We start from the raw sequence: 21078 nt of genomic DNA, 5'->3' as shown, positions 1-21078 counted from the left end.
ATGTTGGATATTTTTATCATGTTCTCTTCCTCATTTGTGGAGCATGAACTGCTACAGTGAGAGACTGAACATGTGCACAATTGTGCCCAATATAATTGTCGTAGGAATGACTCAGTGGATGGGTTTTGCTCATCCTCAGACATTCCCATACTTTAGATTTCTGGCTATGAATCATGGACTCCCCTCTCCCCCCCCCCCAATAAGCCATGCATTATGGATCTCCTCTTTGACTGGAGAAGACTGGCGATCACTATCTGTGTGAACATCTTCTATCTTTCTGCAATTCATACTTTGCTAGCAAAGCAAATTTCATTGTGCAGGTTGACCTGGGAGAAGCTTTTGGACAGGAAGCTAAACTAGCAGACTGAAGGATGCCACAGCACCCTACCTCCTATGTTGTTGGCAACCTTCAGTCTCGGAAGACTATGGTATCGCGCTCTGGATGGTGGTTCTGGCACAGCGTCTAGTGTGGCTGAAAAGTCCGATTCGGGAGTGACAATCCCTTCCACACTGGGAGCAAGTGTAGTGTGTTCCTGGTCTGTCTCCCTGGCTATGGGCCTTCCTTCTTTGCCTCTTTGCCTCAGACTGTTGGCCAAGTGTCTCTTCAAACTGGGAAAGGCCATGCTGCACAGCCTGCCTCCAAGTGGGCCGCTCAGAGGCCAGGGTTTCCCACCTGTTGAGGTCCACTCCTAAGGCCTTCAGATCCCTCTTGCAGATGTCCTTGTATCGCAGCTGTGGTCTACCTGTAGGATGCTTTCCTTGCACGAGTTCTCCATAGAGGAGATCCTTTGGGATCCGGCCATCATTCATTCTCACGACATGACCGAGCCAACGCAGACGTCTCTGTTTCAGCAGTGCATACATACTAGGGATTCCAGCACGTTCCAGGACTGTGTTGTTTGGAACTTTGTCCTGCCAGGTGATGCCGAGAATGCGCCGGAGGCAGCGCATGTGGAAAGCGTTCAGTTTCCTCTCCTGTTGTGAGCGAAGAGTCCATGACTCGCTGCAGTACAGAAGTGTACTCAGGACGCAAGCTCTGTAGACCTGGATCTTGGTATGTTCCGTCAGCTTCTTGTTGGACCGGACTCTCTTTGTGAGTCTGGAAAACGTGGTAGCTGCTTTACTGATGCGTTTGTTTAGCTCGCTATCGAGAGAAAGAGAGATCGTTGAGCCAAGGTACACAAAGTCATGGACAACCTCCAGTTCATGCGCAGAAATTGTAATGCAGGGAGGTGAGTCCACATCCTGAACCATGACCTGTGTTTTCTTCAGGCTGATTGTCAGTCCAGAATCTTGGCAGGCCTTGCTAAAATGATCCATGAGCTGCTGGAGATCTTTGGCAGAGTGGGTAGTGACAGCTGCATCGTTGGCAAAGAGGAAGTCACGCAGACATTTCAGCTGAACTTTGGACTTTGCTCTCAGTCTGGAGAGGTTGAAGAGCTTTCCGTCTGATCTGGTCCGGAGATAGATGCCTTCTGTTGCAGTTCCAAAGGCATGCTTCAGCAGGACAGCGAAGCAGTGTGAAGCAGGGCTTCCGAAGCGGAAGGGCTTCCGAAGCGGCGTGAAGCAGGGCTGTGTTCTTGCACCAACCTCCTAAAGGAGTTACAATGGCATCAAAAGCAAAGGGGGGGGGGGAAGTACTGGTAGGAGCTCTTGCACCAGGGCTCATCCATTGACAGATGGGCATCTACACTAGTGGGGCTGTCATCGCAGCGGTGTACATGGGAATAACACTGGCATATCCAGTGTATAGGTCTGGTCCTTATATTACAGAAATATAAACATTTGTTGAGTCTGGTGAATGGCAGGTTGAGGTGGGTTTTACACTTTAACCCTATGTCCCCCATGAGTCAAAGAGCAGAAGTGTGCCTATTTGTGAAGTGCTGCTTTTGGCTGCCACACTTTCATCTGCAAATTTACCTGCATGTGGTATTTGTGCTGATGTCCTTGCAGCTGGCCATCACTTTCACTCAGTAAATTGGGTTGCTGAGGGATATAAAGGAGAAGTGTGACCCGTGCGCCTAGACTTTGGTACTAAGAACAGCGCTGTCACCATGCCACAGCCCGGTGCTATTTCAAAACTGTGTTAGTTTCATGACTAAATTAGCATTTTTAAAAATTTTATCTCATGCTTATTTCACATGCACTTGTCAATATTCCTCTTTATGTCTGTTCAGTCCCTGGACATGTTTGTTCACTCTTTTTCCTTTGCAATACTCATGTCCTGTTGAGAATATATTATGTTTAATAGCAGATACAATTATTGCCTTAAACCAGGGGTGTCCAAAGTTTTTGGCAGGAGGGCCACATCATCTCTCTGACATTGTGTTGGGGGCCAGGAAAAAAAAGAATTAATTTGCATTTCAAATTTGAATAAATTTACATAAATGAATGTATTACAGATAGAACTTATATGAATAAATGAAGGTCTTGCAAAAGCTCAAGGACTATAAAAGTCCTTCCACAAAGCAAGGCTGGCCTTTTGTTTGCTGCTGTTGCTACATCACAGACGTGAAACGGCAAGCAGTGGAGGGAGCCCTTGTTCCATAGCTCATGTGAGAGGTCAAACATTGTGTTGGGCCAGCTTGGGCTCCAACAAGTCTCCAGAGGGCCAGAGGCTCATTGGAGACTGGAGGCTCCCTGAGGGCCGAATTGGGAGTCCCTGAGGGCTGCAAGTGGCCCCCGGGCTGGGGTTTGGGCACCCCTGCCTTAAACTATGAGATATGGAGTGCTAATATTCACTGTTAGTGTGGTGGAGAAAAAAGCTGTATGCTAGTATTTAGAATTAGGGCATTTTTTAATCAGGGTTGACTTGCTGCTTGATCAAAACACAACTTTGCATTGTCTTGGTTTCTACTGTGGGTAAGAATTTCTTCCAGACACGTTCAAATAACCTTGGATAATTCTTTTATGGTTTCAAGTGATGTAAAGCCTTGGCATCCAAGATTCCATGTTGCATCAAAGAGAATGAAGAACGTTAAGCTAAAAAGCTAGTGCCTATATTGCACAAAAGTTGTTGAATAAATAAACTGATGCTGGTAGAGGAGCATTTTCATCCAACAAATGCATATGGAGAAGGGATGAAACTCCAATACATGTATGAAGCTAAGCATTCACAAAGGTTGTCCCATTCACTTTGATATGTTTGTGAATGAAAGACTTTCTTTGATACTGATGGGAATGAATTAGTCCGTCCTCATGCCAATTCATGCACTGGAATGCTCTGGAATGACCAATAGAAGCTTAAGTATGTATGAAATATGGGTGTTAAATCTATGGCTTGGTTTCTCCTGCATGGCAATTTAGGAGGCCAACTCAAATGACTGCATGTGTCAAGAATATGGACTAAAAGGTCCAGTCCCTATCTAAGACTATGGTGAAGTTCCCCCCCACACACACTACAATCCTCCCAGTCCCAAGCCCAATCTCCCCCCCCCCACACACACACACACTACAGCATGTAGCTGCACCAGTGCAGTACTGCATGCTATGTTGGGGAAGCAACCAGAAGGCCAAAGAGAGGAAGATTAAAAAAAACTTTTACACTTTCCCCTGGGTAGATCTTCTGGCCACCTATGGGTCTTCGCAGATCCATGCTACCTATATAGCTAGTGTAAGTCTGAGGAACGAAGGGGGGCAGGGTGAACTATAAAATGGAGGACAGGATCTGGCATGCACTTTTGCTGCTGAGATCCACCTCCTCCGGCTCCCTGCCCTCTCTACCCTGAACCTCCCACACTAACAGTTTGTCCCTGCTGCCACATAACCTGAGTCAGCAGGCCTGTCCAAGTGAGTCTGATGAGTGCTAGACTCACCCAGGTGTCCGAAAGACTGGCTCATGTGCAGCACCACTGGCCATTTCTCCCAGCAGTGCTGTTAAGACTGCAACAGGGCTGACACGAACGGATCGTGAGACCTGCTGCAGTCAACCCTTGATAGGAGTAGACCATTAGTGTGTGAAAACTTCATAGTGCTGATCTCAACCCACATTTATGAGCCTACGCTTTCCTTTCATTATACTTTGCTAAGGCTTCATAAACGTGAGTTGAGCTTTGAGATGCACATGCAGTAAGCAATCAAACAATCACTTCACCACAAGCCCATGTCACTTTGGATACACTCAATCCACATCATACTAATATGTATAATTGGTCTTCCAATTTTTATTTGACAGAGGCCATTAGTTTGGGTGCTTTGCTAAGAAGCAGAAAAACAGTAGAGAATATATACAATTTATATGAATCAGGATGATGTGTCAAAGGAGCAAAAAATAATTCATTACGCATTCTATAATAATGATTAATAACTGTGGGGTTTTGTTTTTAGTCATCATGAAAAAGTTTGCTTTAGATATTGCTAAGAAATGCACAACAAGAATAACTAATAGTTTTTGGAAGTAAGATCCATTCTATTGGATTTACTTCATAGCTAAACAAGCTTAGAACTAAGCTAAAAATATCTCTGACTTCTAAAGAAATAAAACAAATTTCATCTATAGAAGTGATTCTCTATGTTTGTCCTCCACTATGACACTTCACATAGTCCACCGAAGTACCACCAGAAGTAACTGGCAATGACGTCATTGTCAGTTACTTCTGGGTTGGGAGGCCAGATATGATGTGACAAACACCAATAAGAGGCTCAGGGTAGACAGGAGGGCTTTTTAGAACTTGGAAAAGCATGTTTAGAGCTCTGCCCACTGAGCCATGCCTCCTACCACTGTTTGCTGTGTCATGTCCCTGGTTTTGCTGCAAGGTGGCAGGTGTCCATGGGTTCCATGAGTACCACCAGACATCTCAAGTACTATCTTGAGATAGTACTAGTTGAGAAACACTGATCTACCGAACTTCAGAGAACCAGTGAACTAGTCATTCCGTATGTCTAAACAAATTTCCTAAATGATGTAAAACTTAGGATGTTCATGTCAGCTTGTGCAAGCAAGACTTAAGAAAAGCAGTGCAAGACCAGAAACTTATATGCAAAAAAGAAAAAAAAAGCAAAAAGATAAGCATGCAGGCTACATTGACCCAAATTGAAGCAATTCAGAATGAAACATTATTACAACAAAATGCACACAAACAGGGCTTCATGCTTAGTTCTTTCATAGCATTGTTGGATACAGGTCAGTAGTTTTCTATTAAAAAGGCAAAAAAATATTTAGGAATAATATTGTCCAACTCGTCTTAAGTTGCTTCACATTCACCAAGGACCTTTAGTTTAATGGTACATTTTCATGCAAGCATCAACTTCCATATTTCAGCAAAGGCAAAAAGCGGGTTTTAATAGAAGATTTAAATGTTATTATCAGTGCAGAAATACACAGCATGAATGAAGTAGGAAAAATGCACTCACCAAAATAGAATTATTACGATTGTTATGGGAGTATTGCTGAGTGAAGAATTCTGTATTATGATCCAGCCTGTTATGTCCTCCATATTCCGGGGCATCAGAATCCAGAGCAATTTTATACTTAAGGAAACCATTAAGGAATTTTATACCAAACATAATCAGAAAACATAAAGCAATAAATACAATTCAAGCGACGTGGCAAGAGAAACACACTTGTTTTGTAATTTGACACTTATAGGTCCCAAAATTATTTGCCATGTTTCTACCAATACGAATGCTATGCGCTTCCCAGTCTCTACGCAAGAGGATATTGTGAGTGCAAGATCATCTCATCATACAGCAATGTTTTATACTTAATAAAAAGAAGTATACAATATTTGCCTCCTGTCCAAGTGCATGTTAACAATATTGTATATCTTCATCAGGATTGGGTGTAAAATAGAATCTTGTAATGCTGTGGAACCATGCAATCATATACACATAAAATGCAGTACAAGGCAAAATGGAGAAGTGACTTCCAGTGATTTTTCTTAACCTATGAATTTACAGAAGTTTTTGAAGTATAGAATCTTGGGGTACAATCCTAACCAGGTCTACTCAGAAGTAAGTCCTATTTTGTTCAATGAAGTTTACTCTCAGGAAAGGGAGGTTAGGATTGCAGCCTTAACCTGATTGTTCCAGGTCCTCATCTGAGAAAGAAACAATCTCATAATATTATGAACCATTCACTGAAAGTATTAATAGCTACCAACCACAAGTTCTCTAACCAGCCTGTGGGGGGGGGGGGGACGACTACTGTTTTGTAAAATTAGTGACAGAATGCTACCATAGTTTCAAAAAAATAAAAAATCACACAACTTTACCACCTTCAGCTAGTTCAATAAAACCCAAGGTGGCAGCGACCAAATTTAAGGAAGTCATTTCATCAGGCTTAGAGGTCAATTTAAAACTATTGACTTTGCTTGCCAAAAGGTTTACTAGCATAAGAAAGCAAACAAAACAAAAATAAAGCTTCTGACATATAGAGTGAAAGGCCACATGTTTGGAACGGTGTTCCAGAACTTCAATACTGAGCGAGGAAGGGGGGACCCCCCTCCAAAAAAACACCTTTCTGATGGAGGTCTTTGCTAAAAGGATTAGAGTAGAATGAGGCCATGCTTGTTCTTTAGATGACTCCAAATGCTCTAAGGCTTCAGTGTTTGTTCAGCCTTTTGATCAAGTTGAGGATTGTGATACTAACAAAATTGCTATCATTTATATCTTCTGACACAACGCCTCAGCTGAAGCTTATGGGCTTTACTGAAAAGTTACAATTGCTTTTATTTATGTAGTAAACTGTTAGGGGGAAAAAGTTACAATTGAAATACTTTAAAAATGCTAAAACCAGAAATATGGTCCATTGGTAATTTTGTTTTATGATAGACTGTTAGACTAATGCAAGTGGTGCCTTGGAAGAATGATACTTGTACCAAGCTCCTTCACTTCCAGAACTAATCCAGATTTGTTTTTAAAAAGAGATAGCATACCATATATTATTAAGGTTTAGGATTTGAAACACTTTTTAAAAGTTCTTTTGTTATTGATATTTTGTGATAAATGTATATAGGTAGTGCCACATATAAGAAGGTGGAGCTGCAGTTCTCAAACTGTGGGTTGCAACCCGATTTTTGGTGGGTCGTGGCAGGGCACTGTGGTGCCACAAGTCTTTCTGATGGTTTACCAGTTACTGCAAGGTATTCTGGAGCACTACATGGGCAATGACAAATGCACCTAATGACAGGTTTTGGAGAGTGTATCCCCGCTGTTAAACGACACATGCCTGTATTTTGAAGGTATGCTGGATCCTGACCTTATGCTGAATTCTGACCACATTTCCAGACTGCTCGAATTTGCGTTAGGTGGCGCAGATCCAAGTAGCCCCATTGGGGCTGCTGTGGCTCTCCCTGGGGTAAGGGGAAATGTTTCCCCTTGCTCGGGCTGACCCATCAACTGACCAAAACATGCGCTGGATACAATGTAGGCCTGCTGGCCTGCCTGTTCCGGCGCAAGATAGGATTGCACTGATTTAATTGAAAATTGATTTTCATGTCATATTTTTCATGAACAAGCAGGTATATAAATTGAGTACTGTAACAATTAAAGCATATTAGTTTCTAAAACTAAAGAGCTCTTTTACACAACCTAGGAGCAAAATTGCATAGAATACACAAGTCTTTTGCATAAACAGCAGTAGCCGCTTCCTTCTCATCACAGCAAAAGATTTATCTTGGGTTCACATAAAAAGATGAAGTTGGGAAAAGGGGTTCAGAGAAAGCATTGTCATCATCAGGACCTGTTACACATGGTTCCAGAATCATTGTGCCAAAAATTCTGCAGCTGATATTCTGTAGGTGAAGTCCTGTTGGAACAGCTGCCTTATGAGGCACAGAAGCAGCTTAACCCTACAGATTGAACACTGAAATTGAACAAGAGCTACTGAAGATAGAAGATATTTTTCATTGAAGACAACTTAATAGACTAGTTTTGAGATGCAATTACCACGTTTTATAGCTTCAACACTCAGTGTCCATTTTCTAATGCAAGCCCTGCTAGTGAGCACTGTTGAAATTCATCTGAGCTTATCCTCAACTTGACCCATCAAAGTAAATTAAGTTTCTTTTCTTCTACTTGATATCCATTTCTTGCCATCACATCCTGCTGCTTTCCCAGCACAGCCACCAAGGAAGTGCCACATGATATACTATACAGGATTGGGCTGTTGCGCAGAGGGGTTTACAAGGGCTGAACACAGCTCCACTGTTGTAAACTGGTTTATGTGGTGCACTGTACTGCTGTCTGCGGATATTCAATTCCCCTTCTCAGGCTCAATCTGCCTTCCTGGGTCCATTTGGACTTATGCCAGCTATGTTGCTCCTGCAGATGCAAATAAATCCATGCAGGTGGTATACTTACTCCTGGGCAAGAGAAGAAATTTTCACTTACACAGAGCCCAGGGCCTGAAACTCCCCTGTAGGATATACCATGCACCCTGTTGGTTCAGCTGCATCGGTACAGAGGTAGGGCTGTTGGTTTTATATCTCCTTCTTGCCCTCCTAATTCCCATAATCAACCACACCAAAAGGAATTCATCACAGACCCAAACTGAAATGGCCATGATTACTAGGCCATATTAGGAAGCATGATACCATACAAAATAAAAATTATTTCTACTAGAATGCAGTCATGCACAGTTAAGGACTGGCAAGACCTTCTGTACTTTTTTCTGCAAGGACAAATAAAAGTGAATCACCACATAAATGCCCTGGAATTGTGCCAAAAATCTACAAAATTTCATTGCTCTGAGCTGACATGGAAGAAGCACAAGTGACAGCTATCAGAGGTGAACAGTGACACACTTTTTTGGGTTTTAAATAAAGGGTGATGGTTGGGTCTTTCACCACAAAAAAGCATGTCTCCCATTTTTGTTTCACAGCAATTGTTAACATGCTTTGATGCTCTAGCAATTGTAGAAATTATAGATAATAGAAATTATTAGGCAATATATTCATTTTTCATAGTTAAGGGATTGGGACGTACAGTTTGCGTTTCTGTTATCTTTAATTTCCACCTTGTTAATTTGTTTCTTTTCCCCTTTAATTTTGCTTCAACCAATATATCTATATACAAAACACAAAAACACACACCACTTTAAGCACATGATGAAGTAGTCTCATCGATGAAAACAAGTATCACAGTAAGGCGGTTTGTCTCCAAAATGTCATAGTGCTCTGTGCTTCCTTGAAAATGGACAACAGAACATGCTGTGTGATCCCATCTGTGGCAGGGAGGAGCTGAAGCTCTGTGATAAAGCACATCCTTTGGTTCCATGATAGGTTCCACACAGAAGGTTCCACGGTAGGTTGAATCTGTAGTGACTCCATGTAGGACTTCAAAAGCCCCCTGCCTGAAACCCTGGAGAGCTACTGCCAGTCAATACTGACTGTACTGAGCTAGATGGACCAATGGCATAACTTAGTGTTAAGTTGCTTCCTGTGCCTTAAGTATGAGGTTCCAGTATGCATCTAGAACTCCACATGAGCTGAGGCTCCCCCAGGAACTCTGAGCATTCTTTGACTATTGAAATGAATAGAAAAGCTTTGGTTCATGCAGAGCTGAGCGTGTGCGGTGACACTTCTGTGACATTCTTTAGGCACTGAATCAGGCTACTAAGGATGATCTATGTTTTCTACAAGAATAATAAAATCATATAAATAATTTTCTACTATTGTTAAGTCTTCCTAAGAGTTAATAAATGTTTGCTGTATAGCTGTTGATAGAATGCCAAGCTCTAAAAGCCAGTAAAATGCTGCACAGTCCCACAAGTATGGCACTGCCTCTATTAATATGTTTAAATGGCCCCTTGTTTTATTATCATAAACTTCCCAGAGATCTATAAAGAACAACCTCACTTGCTCTCCCTGCTGCCTTTTTAAATGCAGCACCAACAAACACGGCTACTATGTCTCTGAAGTTTATGAACGTAGGGGTAATATCTCCCTCTGGCATTTTTGTCCTTAGCTTCCATGATCTATAGTGTATGTTAAATTTAATAATTTATCATTGTTGTTGAAAGCTCTGACATCTTTAATGATTGCTTTTCTTTTACTTAACCAACAAATGAAATATTGATAGCTTGGTTAATTTCAGAGTAAAAAAAAAAAAATGCATCTTTCTAACTTAAAGCATAAAAATAGTTTCACTATTGCTCTTGGATATAAACGAAACACATCTCCTGTCTGGGCCATTTAATGAATTTCTGCATTTGTAGTCACAAAATTAAGCATGACTGGACCGTCAGGTGGCAGAGAGGTGAGTGGGGGTGTGGGGAGGGGGGGAGGTAGGGAGTAGGTGTTCCGGGATGGGGGGAGGTGGAGGAGGATGGTGTGGTAAGAGGAGGGTGGGACCAGTGGACCTCTGGATCTTCAGCCACCGCAGAATCGAGTAGTTGCATTGCAGGGCTACTTCCCTTACCCAAAGGAAGGGGACGAAAGTCTCCTTCCCCCAAGAAGCTGCTGCAGGCTGCCCAGTTGCACATTGGATGCCACGGTAGCCATTCTGGCACCACAGCAGCCCCACACTCTGGGTAGCTCAGGACTGGGCTGCTAGTTACATGCCTGTCATACTCGATGGCACAAATATGTATTCAGTCTCCTAAATGATAAAGTCTATAAGATATTAAATGAGGCAAATGTAACCCCCCATTCATTTACCCCAACCTACTGATTTCATTGGCTGTAAGGTGCCTAAATAAGGGTTGTTGTTTTTTTAACATTAATTTGTTTAAAGACATTTTAGATTGATGTATTGGCATCTATTGGGCTACACCTAGAGGATAAGTAATCATGACTAACTCCCATCAAAACCATGATTAAATTAAGGCTCATTAATTTCAATGACGCTTAGCAATTGCTAACCTGCTTTAGCACAACCCACTGAAAAGATCGGTTTGATAGAGTGGTTTTAGATTTGCTGCTGCAAGTACTCTTCAGTGTATTCAAAATTCATTCATTCAAAATTCAGTGTATACTCTTCATTTATACAAAATTCACAACATTTTAATATATAAATGTTTATATCACACATTTAATATAGAAATGTAGAAACTGCAAGAAATGTTGCTCCCTATATTCTCTGAATGACTATTCATTCATTTTAATTAATATCATGTATCTTAGACCTGGACAAATTCATTCTTTTATGAATGTTTGGTCATTAAAACTTGAAATGGTAGCTAGACATTTCTATGACTTGTATAATACAGTAATTTTAATCCCTTCCTCTAGCCATGACCCAACTATTCCGTGGTGGAGGGCACCATGATCCACCCTCTTCTCTGGTGCCAGACCTCCGCAGGCCACAGAAGGCTTCCTTAGGCCTATGGAAGCAACTAGACATCACTTTCATGAACCCAAAAGTAAATCGGATGTGACTTTCCGGCTGCTTCTGGAAGCCTGTAAAGGCCCAGTGAGGCCTCCATTGAGCCTGGAGCACTCCAATTTGGAGCTAACTGCCTGCAAGGGCAGGTGAGAGCACCCAATCCTGGACCTATTAGACACTCGGTCATGACCCACCAGCTACAACCCACAGTTTGAGAAACCCTGCTCTAGTTCAAATATGGCAAGAAATACATTAATTTCTACCTACAAAAAAAAAAAAAGTTGTAGAAAAGCAGACACAATGAACTCTTCCATATAATAAACCTTAAGTGAAAAGTCTGTAATTTCCCACCATATTACTTACTTAATTACTATGCTTTTATAATGTTTTAAAACAAATTTTTAATATGAAAGATGAATTTTTATTTTATGCAGGCTTAATGACACATAAAGCATCATTAGGTAAATTCAAACCGTATCAAAATAACAAAATTAGTATTTTATAATCAACTTCTCACACAGCAGAAATTATAATTGTTATTTATGAGGATTATGATATGGTGTAATTAAAGAACTTTTGTTTAGGAAAAGATGTTGAAAATTTATGCTAAACTATTGAAAAATGCTGTGAACCTGCGTTTATCTAGCAATCAAGGGGGAACTATAAGTTCCCCTACTTTCTACTTGTATTTATATAGACATTCATCAGAATCCTGGAGAAAAAATAGTTCTTGTCTATCTTAAAGTCTTTGAGGAAAATATTTTCATGGCAAGTGCTTTTCATAGTTTCATAGAAACACCTTCTTATGTCAAATGACTTATAATAAGCTCCTTGATATGGTTCAAGAATATTTCACAAAGTCTCTAATTCAGACTACCACTAAGGGCACAATCCTACCCCCTTATGTCAGTGCTTTCCAACACTGGCATAGCAGTGCCAATGGGACATGTGCTGCATCCTGCAGTTGGGTGTCACTCACAGAGGCCTCCTCAAAGTAAGGGAATGTTTGTTCCCCTACCTCAGAGCTGCATTGCCCTTATGTCAGTGCTGGAAAGCACTGACACAAGGGGTTAGGATTGCGCCCTAAGTCATCTAGATGCAAAAGAACATATGCGATCTAGCAATAAATGAGGGAACATGAATCTGTTTTAGTGACAATTGAGAAGATACATTCCCTTTGAGGAGATCTCCAAACTGATCCTGAACACATGACACAGTGTGGCCATGAGAAAGGCCAAAGCAACCATTTTGTAAAGTTTAAAAGCTATAAAAAGGAAAGATCAGCTTATTTCCTGTTAAATGAAGAGACATGTTTCTTAAAAAGTTTGCATGGAAAATCATGATATGCAAAATGTAGAACTAAGCTACCACATGTAAAAGTGGTACATTCCCTGACAGCAGAATCCTAACAGTGCACTCAGCTGATGGAAGTCTCTCGTGCCAGCCAGGGAGGGTCGCAAACATGCCAGAAAGCATGTTTGCACCTCTTTGGGTGTTGGCTGGGCCAGCACGTGTGCTGGCCCAAGGAGGTTGAATCCAGCCTCTGCTTCCTAAACAAAAGCTTGTGCCAGCCAAGCTTGGCCAGCATGGGGGTCTGGGGGGGGCAGGGGGAGAGCATGTGGACTCCTGGGTGGGCAGTGGGAACCGAACCCAGAACTTATGCATCCTGATCCCATTCCCAGGCAGCGCGGCTCCGATCTGGTTGGATCTGCGACACCTCTTCAGGTGGCACAGATCTGAGCAGACCGACTGAGGCTGCTGTGGCTCTCCCCAGGATAAGGGGAAGCATTTCCCCTTGCCCCAGGCTGAGCTACTTGCAGCCCGAAACTCACACTGGATATAAGGCAGGACTGCCAGCCTTCCTGTTCTTGTGCAAGTTAGGATTGCGCTGTGAATCTGCCCGCTTTTGTGAATAATCTGCAGTTGCTATGATTTTTATTTTTTATTCTCTTGAAGTATCTGCAACCCCAGGCAGGTTCAGTGCCACATGTTGCATTGATTCAACAATCACTGTACCCATCTAGGAGAAAAACAATGATTCACAATTCCTTCTATATGTGGTAGAAGAGTTCTATATTTTGCATAGCGTGATTTTCCCTGTATTCATAAAGTTGCCAGTTCATTTAACAGGAAGGACTGATTGAAAATCAGTCAATTACTGACTCCCATGTGGTGTCTTGTCTAGAATCTTATCTTGCTTCATAGATGAGAACCTTTTTACTGAGCTCTGATACGTGTATGACAAGATTGAGTTAGGAAACAGATCTAAAGGACCTTTTAAATTAATAAATTGTACTACAATTTTTATCTATTAGCTGTGTAAACCATACTTTGTGAATGATTTTTGTTGTTGAAAAGTAGTATATAAATATTCTTAATAAGAATAAACACATTGTTTTTCTCCCATAGAATCAGTGTGGCATGCCAGAGCCAAGCAGCCAATGGAAATTGGTTCTGAATCCCCTTCCCAACCATTTGCTTACCTCGTGGAGCACACCAGTTCTGATTCTCCATCCCTTTCCCATACCAAGAGATAAGTAAGTGGTCGGGGGAGGGGGGGATTCAGAACCAGTTTCTATTGACTGCTCGGCTCTGGGATGCTTGTTGAGAATCCTCGGGCTTGGATTACAAAGTCAACGTCAAGGGCTGCTCAGCCAAGGGAGGCAGTGCAGTTCATCATCCTTGATACCCTTTCTAAGGGTTGATGCTGAGTAACTGGGATTATAAACCAATGGTTGACAGCAGCAGTCTCCAAACTGTCGACTGCTGTGTAAACAGCCTCCCCAGTGCAACTGGAGCTTACTGTTCTGCTGGGGAGGCTGCCACTGTCACCGCCAGTCTCCACCCATGTTCACTCCGCTCCACTGTCTCTCCCAGGAAATTTTGAGTATACTGATACATCCACACAATTACCTGGGAGTTGGTCCCAATGAACTCAGTGGGATGTACTTTTGAGGAGACATGCCTAGGATTGTTTTGTAAGTAGAATAAATTGTGGAATATTTATAACCCAAAGTACCTTGTTATGTGTCTTATTAGGGATACGCAGAAATGCACAAAGCTATGGGTTTCCATAAAGCGAGCGAAGGCAAGAGTCACAAACTTGATCAGCAAATGCAATGACATGCTGAAAAGCTGCTAATAGCTTGCATTATAAAGATATTTCATCAGTTTAAAGTTACTGCTGATTATCATTTTCACTTTCACATTCTCTAGTTTACTTACAACAATCAATATTTCTGTCAAATATAGTCTAATAAACAAAAAGCTGTATTTACCATTAAGCCAAAAAAAAAAAAAACTCACCATCAAAAAACCCCAAGAATGTGTTTATTTTCAACAGTAATAGCTGTGTTATCACAGCTAATAAAGGCCACACAGGCAGTAACATCTGCCTTCAACTTATACCATATTGAGACTGCAAATTTTTATTGGTCCAAGCTGCCCATATCTCATAAAAAAGCTAATCAAACAGAATAATGTATGAACTTAAGTATCAGAATGGAAGCACCTCTAAGTTTACATTGTTAAAAGAAAATACAACATTGCCTTCCCCAGAAATTGTCCTCTGAAGAGCCATGTACAGGGAATTATGGAAAAAAATAGACTTAGGGAAGAACAAGGGGTGCCCTTTTCGAAGGTTCTAACAGCTACTCTTTCGCATGTCAATTCCATACCCACGATTGCTCAGAAGTCAAGAATAACCAGTAAATAACACTTCGTTCCAGTACCAGGTGCACTCACATTGCTGGAAATCTAAATTTCATTCTGAAACCTTTTTTTAGAAGCCATTTCCATAGGAGGGAGAAATATTCTTATTCACTAGTATTAACCTTAACAGATGAAGCACCTTGATGGAACTTGGCATTTGGCTGATCTTAAATTAAATTCTTTGTCTTCATTTTATATAAAGCTTGAATTCTAATAACCAGGGACAGTTACATAACTGCACTTCAAAGCAGAGAGAAAACCAAGAAGCTACAAAGAAACATCCTTGCCTTGGGCAATCGCACTCCAGTGACTCATTCAAGTGACCTTATTTGCTCATTAGAAGCTCAAGGTGCAGGTTGCAAATGTCAGGGACCTTAAATGTACATGTTTAAGAAGTATAGCTACCTGGATTTTAATGCTAATCTCCTTGAGATCTCTGGTCATATTGAGCATTATTTACTTAGCTATCCAGCTGACATACTCCTCTATCCTCACTATGAAATGGCATTAGAACACCTTCACTGATCCTGTTAAACTCTTTGGATGGGTTTTGTGAAACCTGAAACTGAACCAACCACTTTCTCCTGAACCTTTAAATAACTTTAAAAAAAAGTTCAACATATGTTTGAGGCATGAATGGATAACTGCAATGGCATTGATATGCATACTTAAGGTGGATCGCACATCTTTTTTTTTTTTTTTTAGTGATAAACTGCAGATGAGTGGGTGGAACTTGGGATTTTGTGAGTTGTTAATTCCAGTTCTAACAGATTGAAGTATTCTGCTTGCTGGGGTATCTCTTCAACATAGAGGGACTGATCAATAAGCTACACTGAAAAATAGCAACTCCCAGCATGTACCATTTAGCATGCAGCATGTATTTGCAGATTTGACCTTCCTGGTCTAGATTTGGTCTCATCTTCTGCCCCCTGCTTCTGGAAAAAAAGTGCAGTTTAGGCAGAGTGCCAGGGAGGGCTCTTCCTAGACTGGGAGGGACTAAAAGTCTAGGGGAAGACTTTAAACTTTCTAATGACACCAGGGTCTGAAGGTTTCACTAGTTTAGAAATGATAAGTTTAAAAACAAACAAACATGTTTTCATGTTCCATAGATGCTCTCAACTGACCAGTTTTAAATGATCAAATTGCACACAGAGATGTTTGCCCATCTTTCTGTCCCATACGCAGGAGAGTACATAAAAAAATCATTTCCCATTCTCTGAACCTAGTAGGGTATATTGTTCCTCAGGGTGAACACGTGCAATACCACATCAGCTTGAGGGTTCTTTGCAAACAGTATATAATGTATTCTGCAGAGCTCTTCACTTGGGCTCTGCCTCTGTTGTAACATATGAAATGCATCCACTTCATGTAAGAAAGATATAAGCTGACATGTGGTAATTATCTGGCTGCTTTACAGATTTCTTCTGTAAGTATGTGTCCATATTGCCACGGAATTGTCCACTTCCCTAGTTAAACTGTGGTCAGCCTGTATGATTCAATGACTATAGGATGCCAGTCATCCTGAGAATATATATCTGGAAACCCCCTAACCTAGTGACCTGCATACTAAAGACTTTCCCAAAGGCCAAATACAAACTTAAAGCCACCTTGACATGGAGTTGATATAGGTATTGGCAACCTTCAGTCTCGAAAGACTATGGTATCGCGCTCTGAAAGGTGGTTCTGGCACAGCGTCTAGTGTGGCTAAAAAGGCCAATCCGGGAGTGACAATCCCTTCCACACCGGGAGCAAGTGCAGTCTGTCCCTGGTCTGTCTCCCTGGCTATGGGCCTTCCTTCTTTGCCTCTTAGCCTCAGACTGTTGGCAAAGTGTCTCTTCAAACTGGGAAAGGCCATGCTGCACAGCCTGCCTCCAAGCGGGCCGCTCAGAGGCCAGGGTTTCCCACTTGTTGAGGTCCATCCCTAAGGCCTTCAGATCCCTCTTGCAGATGTCCTTGTATCGCAGCTGTGGTCTACCTGTAGGGCGCTTTCCTTGCACGAGTTCTCCATAGAGGAGATCCTTTGGGATCCGGCCATCATCCATTCTCACGACATGACCAAGCCAACGCAGGCGTCTCTGTTTCAGCAGTGAATACATGCTAGGGATTCCAGCACGTTCCAGGACTGTGTTGTTTGGAACTTTGTCCTGCCAGGTGATGCCGAGGATGCGTCGGAGGCAGCGCATGTGGAAAGCGCTCAGTTTCCTCTCCTGTTGTGAGCGAAGAGTCCATGACTCGCTGCAGTACAGAAGTGTACTCAGGACGCAAGCTCTGTAGACCTGGATCTTGGTATGTTCCGTCAGCTTCTTGTTGGACCAGACTCTCTTTGTGAGTCTGGAAAACGTGGTAGCTGCTTTACCGATGCGCTTGTTTAGCTCAGTATCGAGAGAATGAGTGTCGGAGATCGTTGAGCCAAGGTACACAAAGTCATGGACAACCTCCAGTTCATGCTCAGAGATTGTAATGCAGGGAGGTGAGTCCACATCCTGAACCATGACCTGTGTTTTCTTCAGGCTGATTGTCAGTCCAAAATCTTGGCAGGCCTTGCTAAAACGATCCATGAGCTGCTGGAGATCTTTGGCAGAGTGGGTAGTGACAGCTGCATCGTCGGCAAAGAGGAAGTCACGCAGACATTTCAGCTGGACTTTGGATTTTGCTCTCAGTCTGGAGAGGTTGAAGAGCTTTCCGTCTGATCTGGTCCGGAGATAGATGCCTTCTGTTGCAGTTCCAAAGGCCTGCTTCAGCAGGACAGCGAAGAAAATCCCAAACAAGGTTGGTGCAAGAACACAGCCCTGCTTCACTCCGCTTCGGATGTCAAAAGGGTCTGATGTGGAGCCATCGAAGACAACAGTGCCCTTCATGTCCTTGTGGAAAGATCTGATGATGCTGAGGAGCCTGGGTGGACATCCAATCTTGGGGAGAATCTTGAAGAGGCCGTCTCTGCTGACCAGGTCGAAAGCCTTTGTGAGATCTATGAAGGCTATAAAGAGTGGCTGTCGTTGTTCCCTGCATTTCTCCTGCAGTTGTCTAAGGGAGAATACCATATCAGTGGTGGACCTGTTGGCTCGGAATCCACACTGCGATTCTGGATAGATGCTCTCTGCAAGTACCTGCAGAGATACCTGGAGTTGATACCTGGAGTTGATACCTGGAGTTGGTACCTGGAGTTGATATAAGAAAATCAGGAACAGGAGAATTTGGAAAATAATGTGGTGCTCCTCAGTGGCTGGGAGAATAATAATCAGCTGAGTCCCTATCTAGCTGCAAGTCCCACCTGCATGAAGGAGCATCCTTGATCAGGAGATAATCCCTCTCCCTTCTCCTTCACCCACAGAACTAGAACTTTGCTTGCTGTTTTTCATAGCATTAGTTCTCATTGCTAGAGAATACAATCAGTTGAAAAAAGTTGCTTGTCCTTGCAGTGGGAATTGCTGTGGCAAAAGCAGTAAGAAAGCTCTGTTCATTCTTATGCTTACAAGCCATTTCTTTGGATCCTGACGAATATGCATTGTGCTTTGGATTCTCCATGAGAAGATCCATTTTCTCTATCTTGATGAAAAAGAGGCATCTTGTACTTTCTGTAGGCAATTATTCGTGTTGCCATGCCTGCTGTATTTTCACTTCATTAAATCCTAATCTGATTTCCACTGAGTCAAAATAAATGTGGAGAGCACACAGGAAACAGCAGCAAATGCTACCACTGGGTGCATCTCTCAAACACATTTCCCAATAATATTTGCTTGAATACAAGTTCAATTTTGCTTTGACTCAGCTTATGTTCAGTTCACAATGCGGGAGATGGCATGGAAGCCCCGAACAAATGAACAATGGGCCCATTTTTCTGAAAGCCACTAGGACCTTTTCATTTGGAAATAAACACAGAGAAATAGGAACTATGGAATTTACCTCAGAAATGGTACACAATGCGACAGCTTTTGTAGAATTCACAGTGACAATTAATACAACTTGGAGTCTGCTGGTACTTAAGTCCTACTCATAATGGAAAAAATATAGGACTTACACATATATAAAAATATAAAAATGTTTAAAATATATTTTTCCATATAAATATATAAAACAGGCTAAAATAGCTAAGAACCAAGGGCTATAGGGCTATAGGCAAGGAGTGAGGCTCTAGACTTGCTGTGAAAGCACTTCACCCACTTGCAATGTAGGAAGTAATTCATTCTTCTAACCAGCAGGCTCCCTAAGGGAGCCTACTTTGGGCAGCCCAGTTGTTTGAGAGTTGGAGTGATGGTTCTATAGGGGCAGGAGGTCTGGTCTAGACGGTAGAGCCTCCGTTTGCCTGAAGATAACATCCGCAGGTCGCTAGTTCGAGGCCACCGGCACCGTGAATGGTGAGACCTTGAAGCAGCTGACAAGCTGAGTGGAGTTATTCCACCTGCTCTTTGGTGTGAGCGAAGAAGCATCTTGGCTGCCCTCCATGTGAGAGATGAAGGAGCTGCTTGTCAGCTTGTGTGGGAGGAAATCGGAGGCCAGACTGTGAGACCAGATCAAAGAGATCCATCTGAAATGTTGTAGTTCTTGAAACATAGAACATTTCTTTGATTGTAAAAATCCCTACGGGGGTTTAGAACAGCCTGCCCATGTAAACCGCCTTGAATAAAGTCTGAGGAGAAATCTGACGACCAAGAAAGGCAGTATATAAATACATGTATTATTATTATTATTATTATACGGGTTCTCAAAAAGAGATCAGTTTAGGTTGTTTAGCTTGCCTGTGAAGTTTAAAATTCGACCTCATCTCAAGCCACAACTAATCTAGTAGGGCAGTGAAATCCTAGAGTTCTGAGTTGAACAGCCTCTATAATTGCACTTTCTCAAACGCATTCCATGTGACCAATATTTCTCCCATTGCTCCTTTCTTTATGTTCTCTGACCACTGTCATTAATGTGCTGAATCTCTTGTGAAGGAGTCTGTCTTGTTTGCTTATGCAACAAAGCATGCTTGTTGGCACTGTATCAATAATAGAACGAACATGTACGAACAATATTTGTGACCCTATTGTCACAAAGACGTTTTTGTTGGTTGCTCCCACATAAGTTCCAAAGGATAATCACTATGTGTGCTTTTTGGTTCATACAATGTTGCTAACAGATGCCATATGATTTAAGCATACTATGCATGTATAGATATAAAATTACTTCATGTAGCGTGCCAATATAGCAGAATTCAAATTTACATTGCAAGAAATATTACAGTAAAAAAACCAACATACTTCTGTTTTCTTTAAATTCTGAAGTCAAGTTTTAAACAATACAAAACACGTCACATCTGGTTTATAGTAATAAAAACAATGAAGGAAAGGATATTTTCCTGGTGTTTCAATACCTACTCTGTAATCTGTATAGCTTTTGGATGGGTGGAAATTGAATATAAACAGAAGATTTGCCCTCTCAAAAGCAATAACTTTGTTTGATTCATGTGTTTCACTCACATAAGCCTGCAAACGATAAAAAATAGTCCATTTTATACTTATTAAAAATGTTTTTGAAATTAAAGTGCATCGTATAAGACATGTTTACCATCATATCAAGTTCAACTAAGACAGAGGGAGGGGGATGAGATGAAAGAAGTTAAAACATAAACGGCATTTCTGTCATTCTGTAAGTAACTTCATATAAGACTTTAGATCATAAAAACTATGGTTTCAATATTTAAAGAGCTGGGTAAACTCCAAAAGAAAAATGGAATAACAAGTCAGCTATATATTTCACTTTTGCTATTGAAGGAGTCTGGATGAGGGGGGCAGATGCAATGAGATCCGAAGAGAAAAAAATCTTTCAAAGGTCCTTTTCTGAACAATTTTTTAAAAATGTGTACAGTTGTTTTGTTGTTGTTTTTTGCTTAGGCCAAGAGCTGGATTGATGGTGATTTAGGGCTGCACAGAATTTACTGTAGTTACTCACGTATAGTACGTGAAATTTTTGCCAAGTAATCAAGCTCCAATTCTCACTTCGCCTTATCTCCGGGTCAATCAGAGGGAAGAGCATTTCCACTCTGAACAGTTTCCTTTCTCCGCTTAGCTTAGGCAGGCAGCTGGTTAGTTGCTATAGTTACTTTCCTGGGACATTCCAGCCAAA

The 21078-nt window shown here is 41.7% G+C and overlaps 1 protein-coding gene across 2 annotated transcripts in view; it reads right to left on the bottom strand.

Annotated features, from left to right (window-relative positions):
- Positions 1-21078, bottom strand: part of GBE1 (1,4-alpha-glucan branching enzyme 1) — a 172544-nt gene that overhangs the window by 9553 nt on the left and 141913 nt on the right. Inside the window, exons 14-16 of one of the 2 annotated variants that reach the window (XM_066620517.1) lie at positions 20310-20438; positions 5353-5472; positions 1921-1986 (exon numbers count right to left, since the gene is read on the bottom strand). In XM_066620517.1, the coding sequence (XP_066476614.1) occupies positions 1921-1986; positions 5353-5472; positions 20310-20438 (315 nt within the window). The remainder of the gene's footprint in view (positions 1-1920; positions 1987-5352; positions 5473-20309; positions 20439-21078) is intronic. The other variant, XM_066620518.1, reaches the window with a different exon arrangement.

Source organism: Tiliqua scincoides, chromosome 3 (genome assembly GCF_035046505.1).
Source record: "Tiliqua scincoides isolate rTilSci1 chromosome 3, rTilSci1.hap2, whole genome shotgun sequence".
Taxonomy (NCBI): Eukaryota; Metazoa; Chordata; class Lepidosauria; order Squamata; family Scincidae; genus Tiliqua; species Tiliqua scincoides.
Note: the sequence above shows the minus strand (reverse complement) of the source record. Positions and strands in the feature narration are given on the sequence as shown.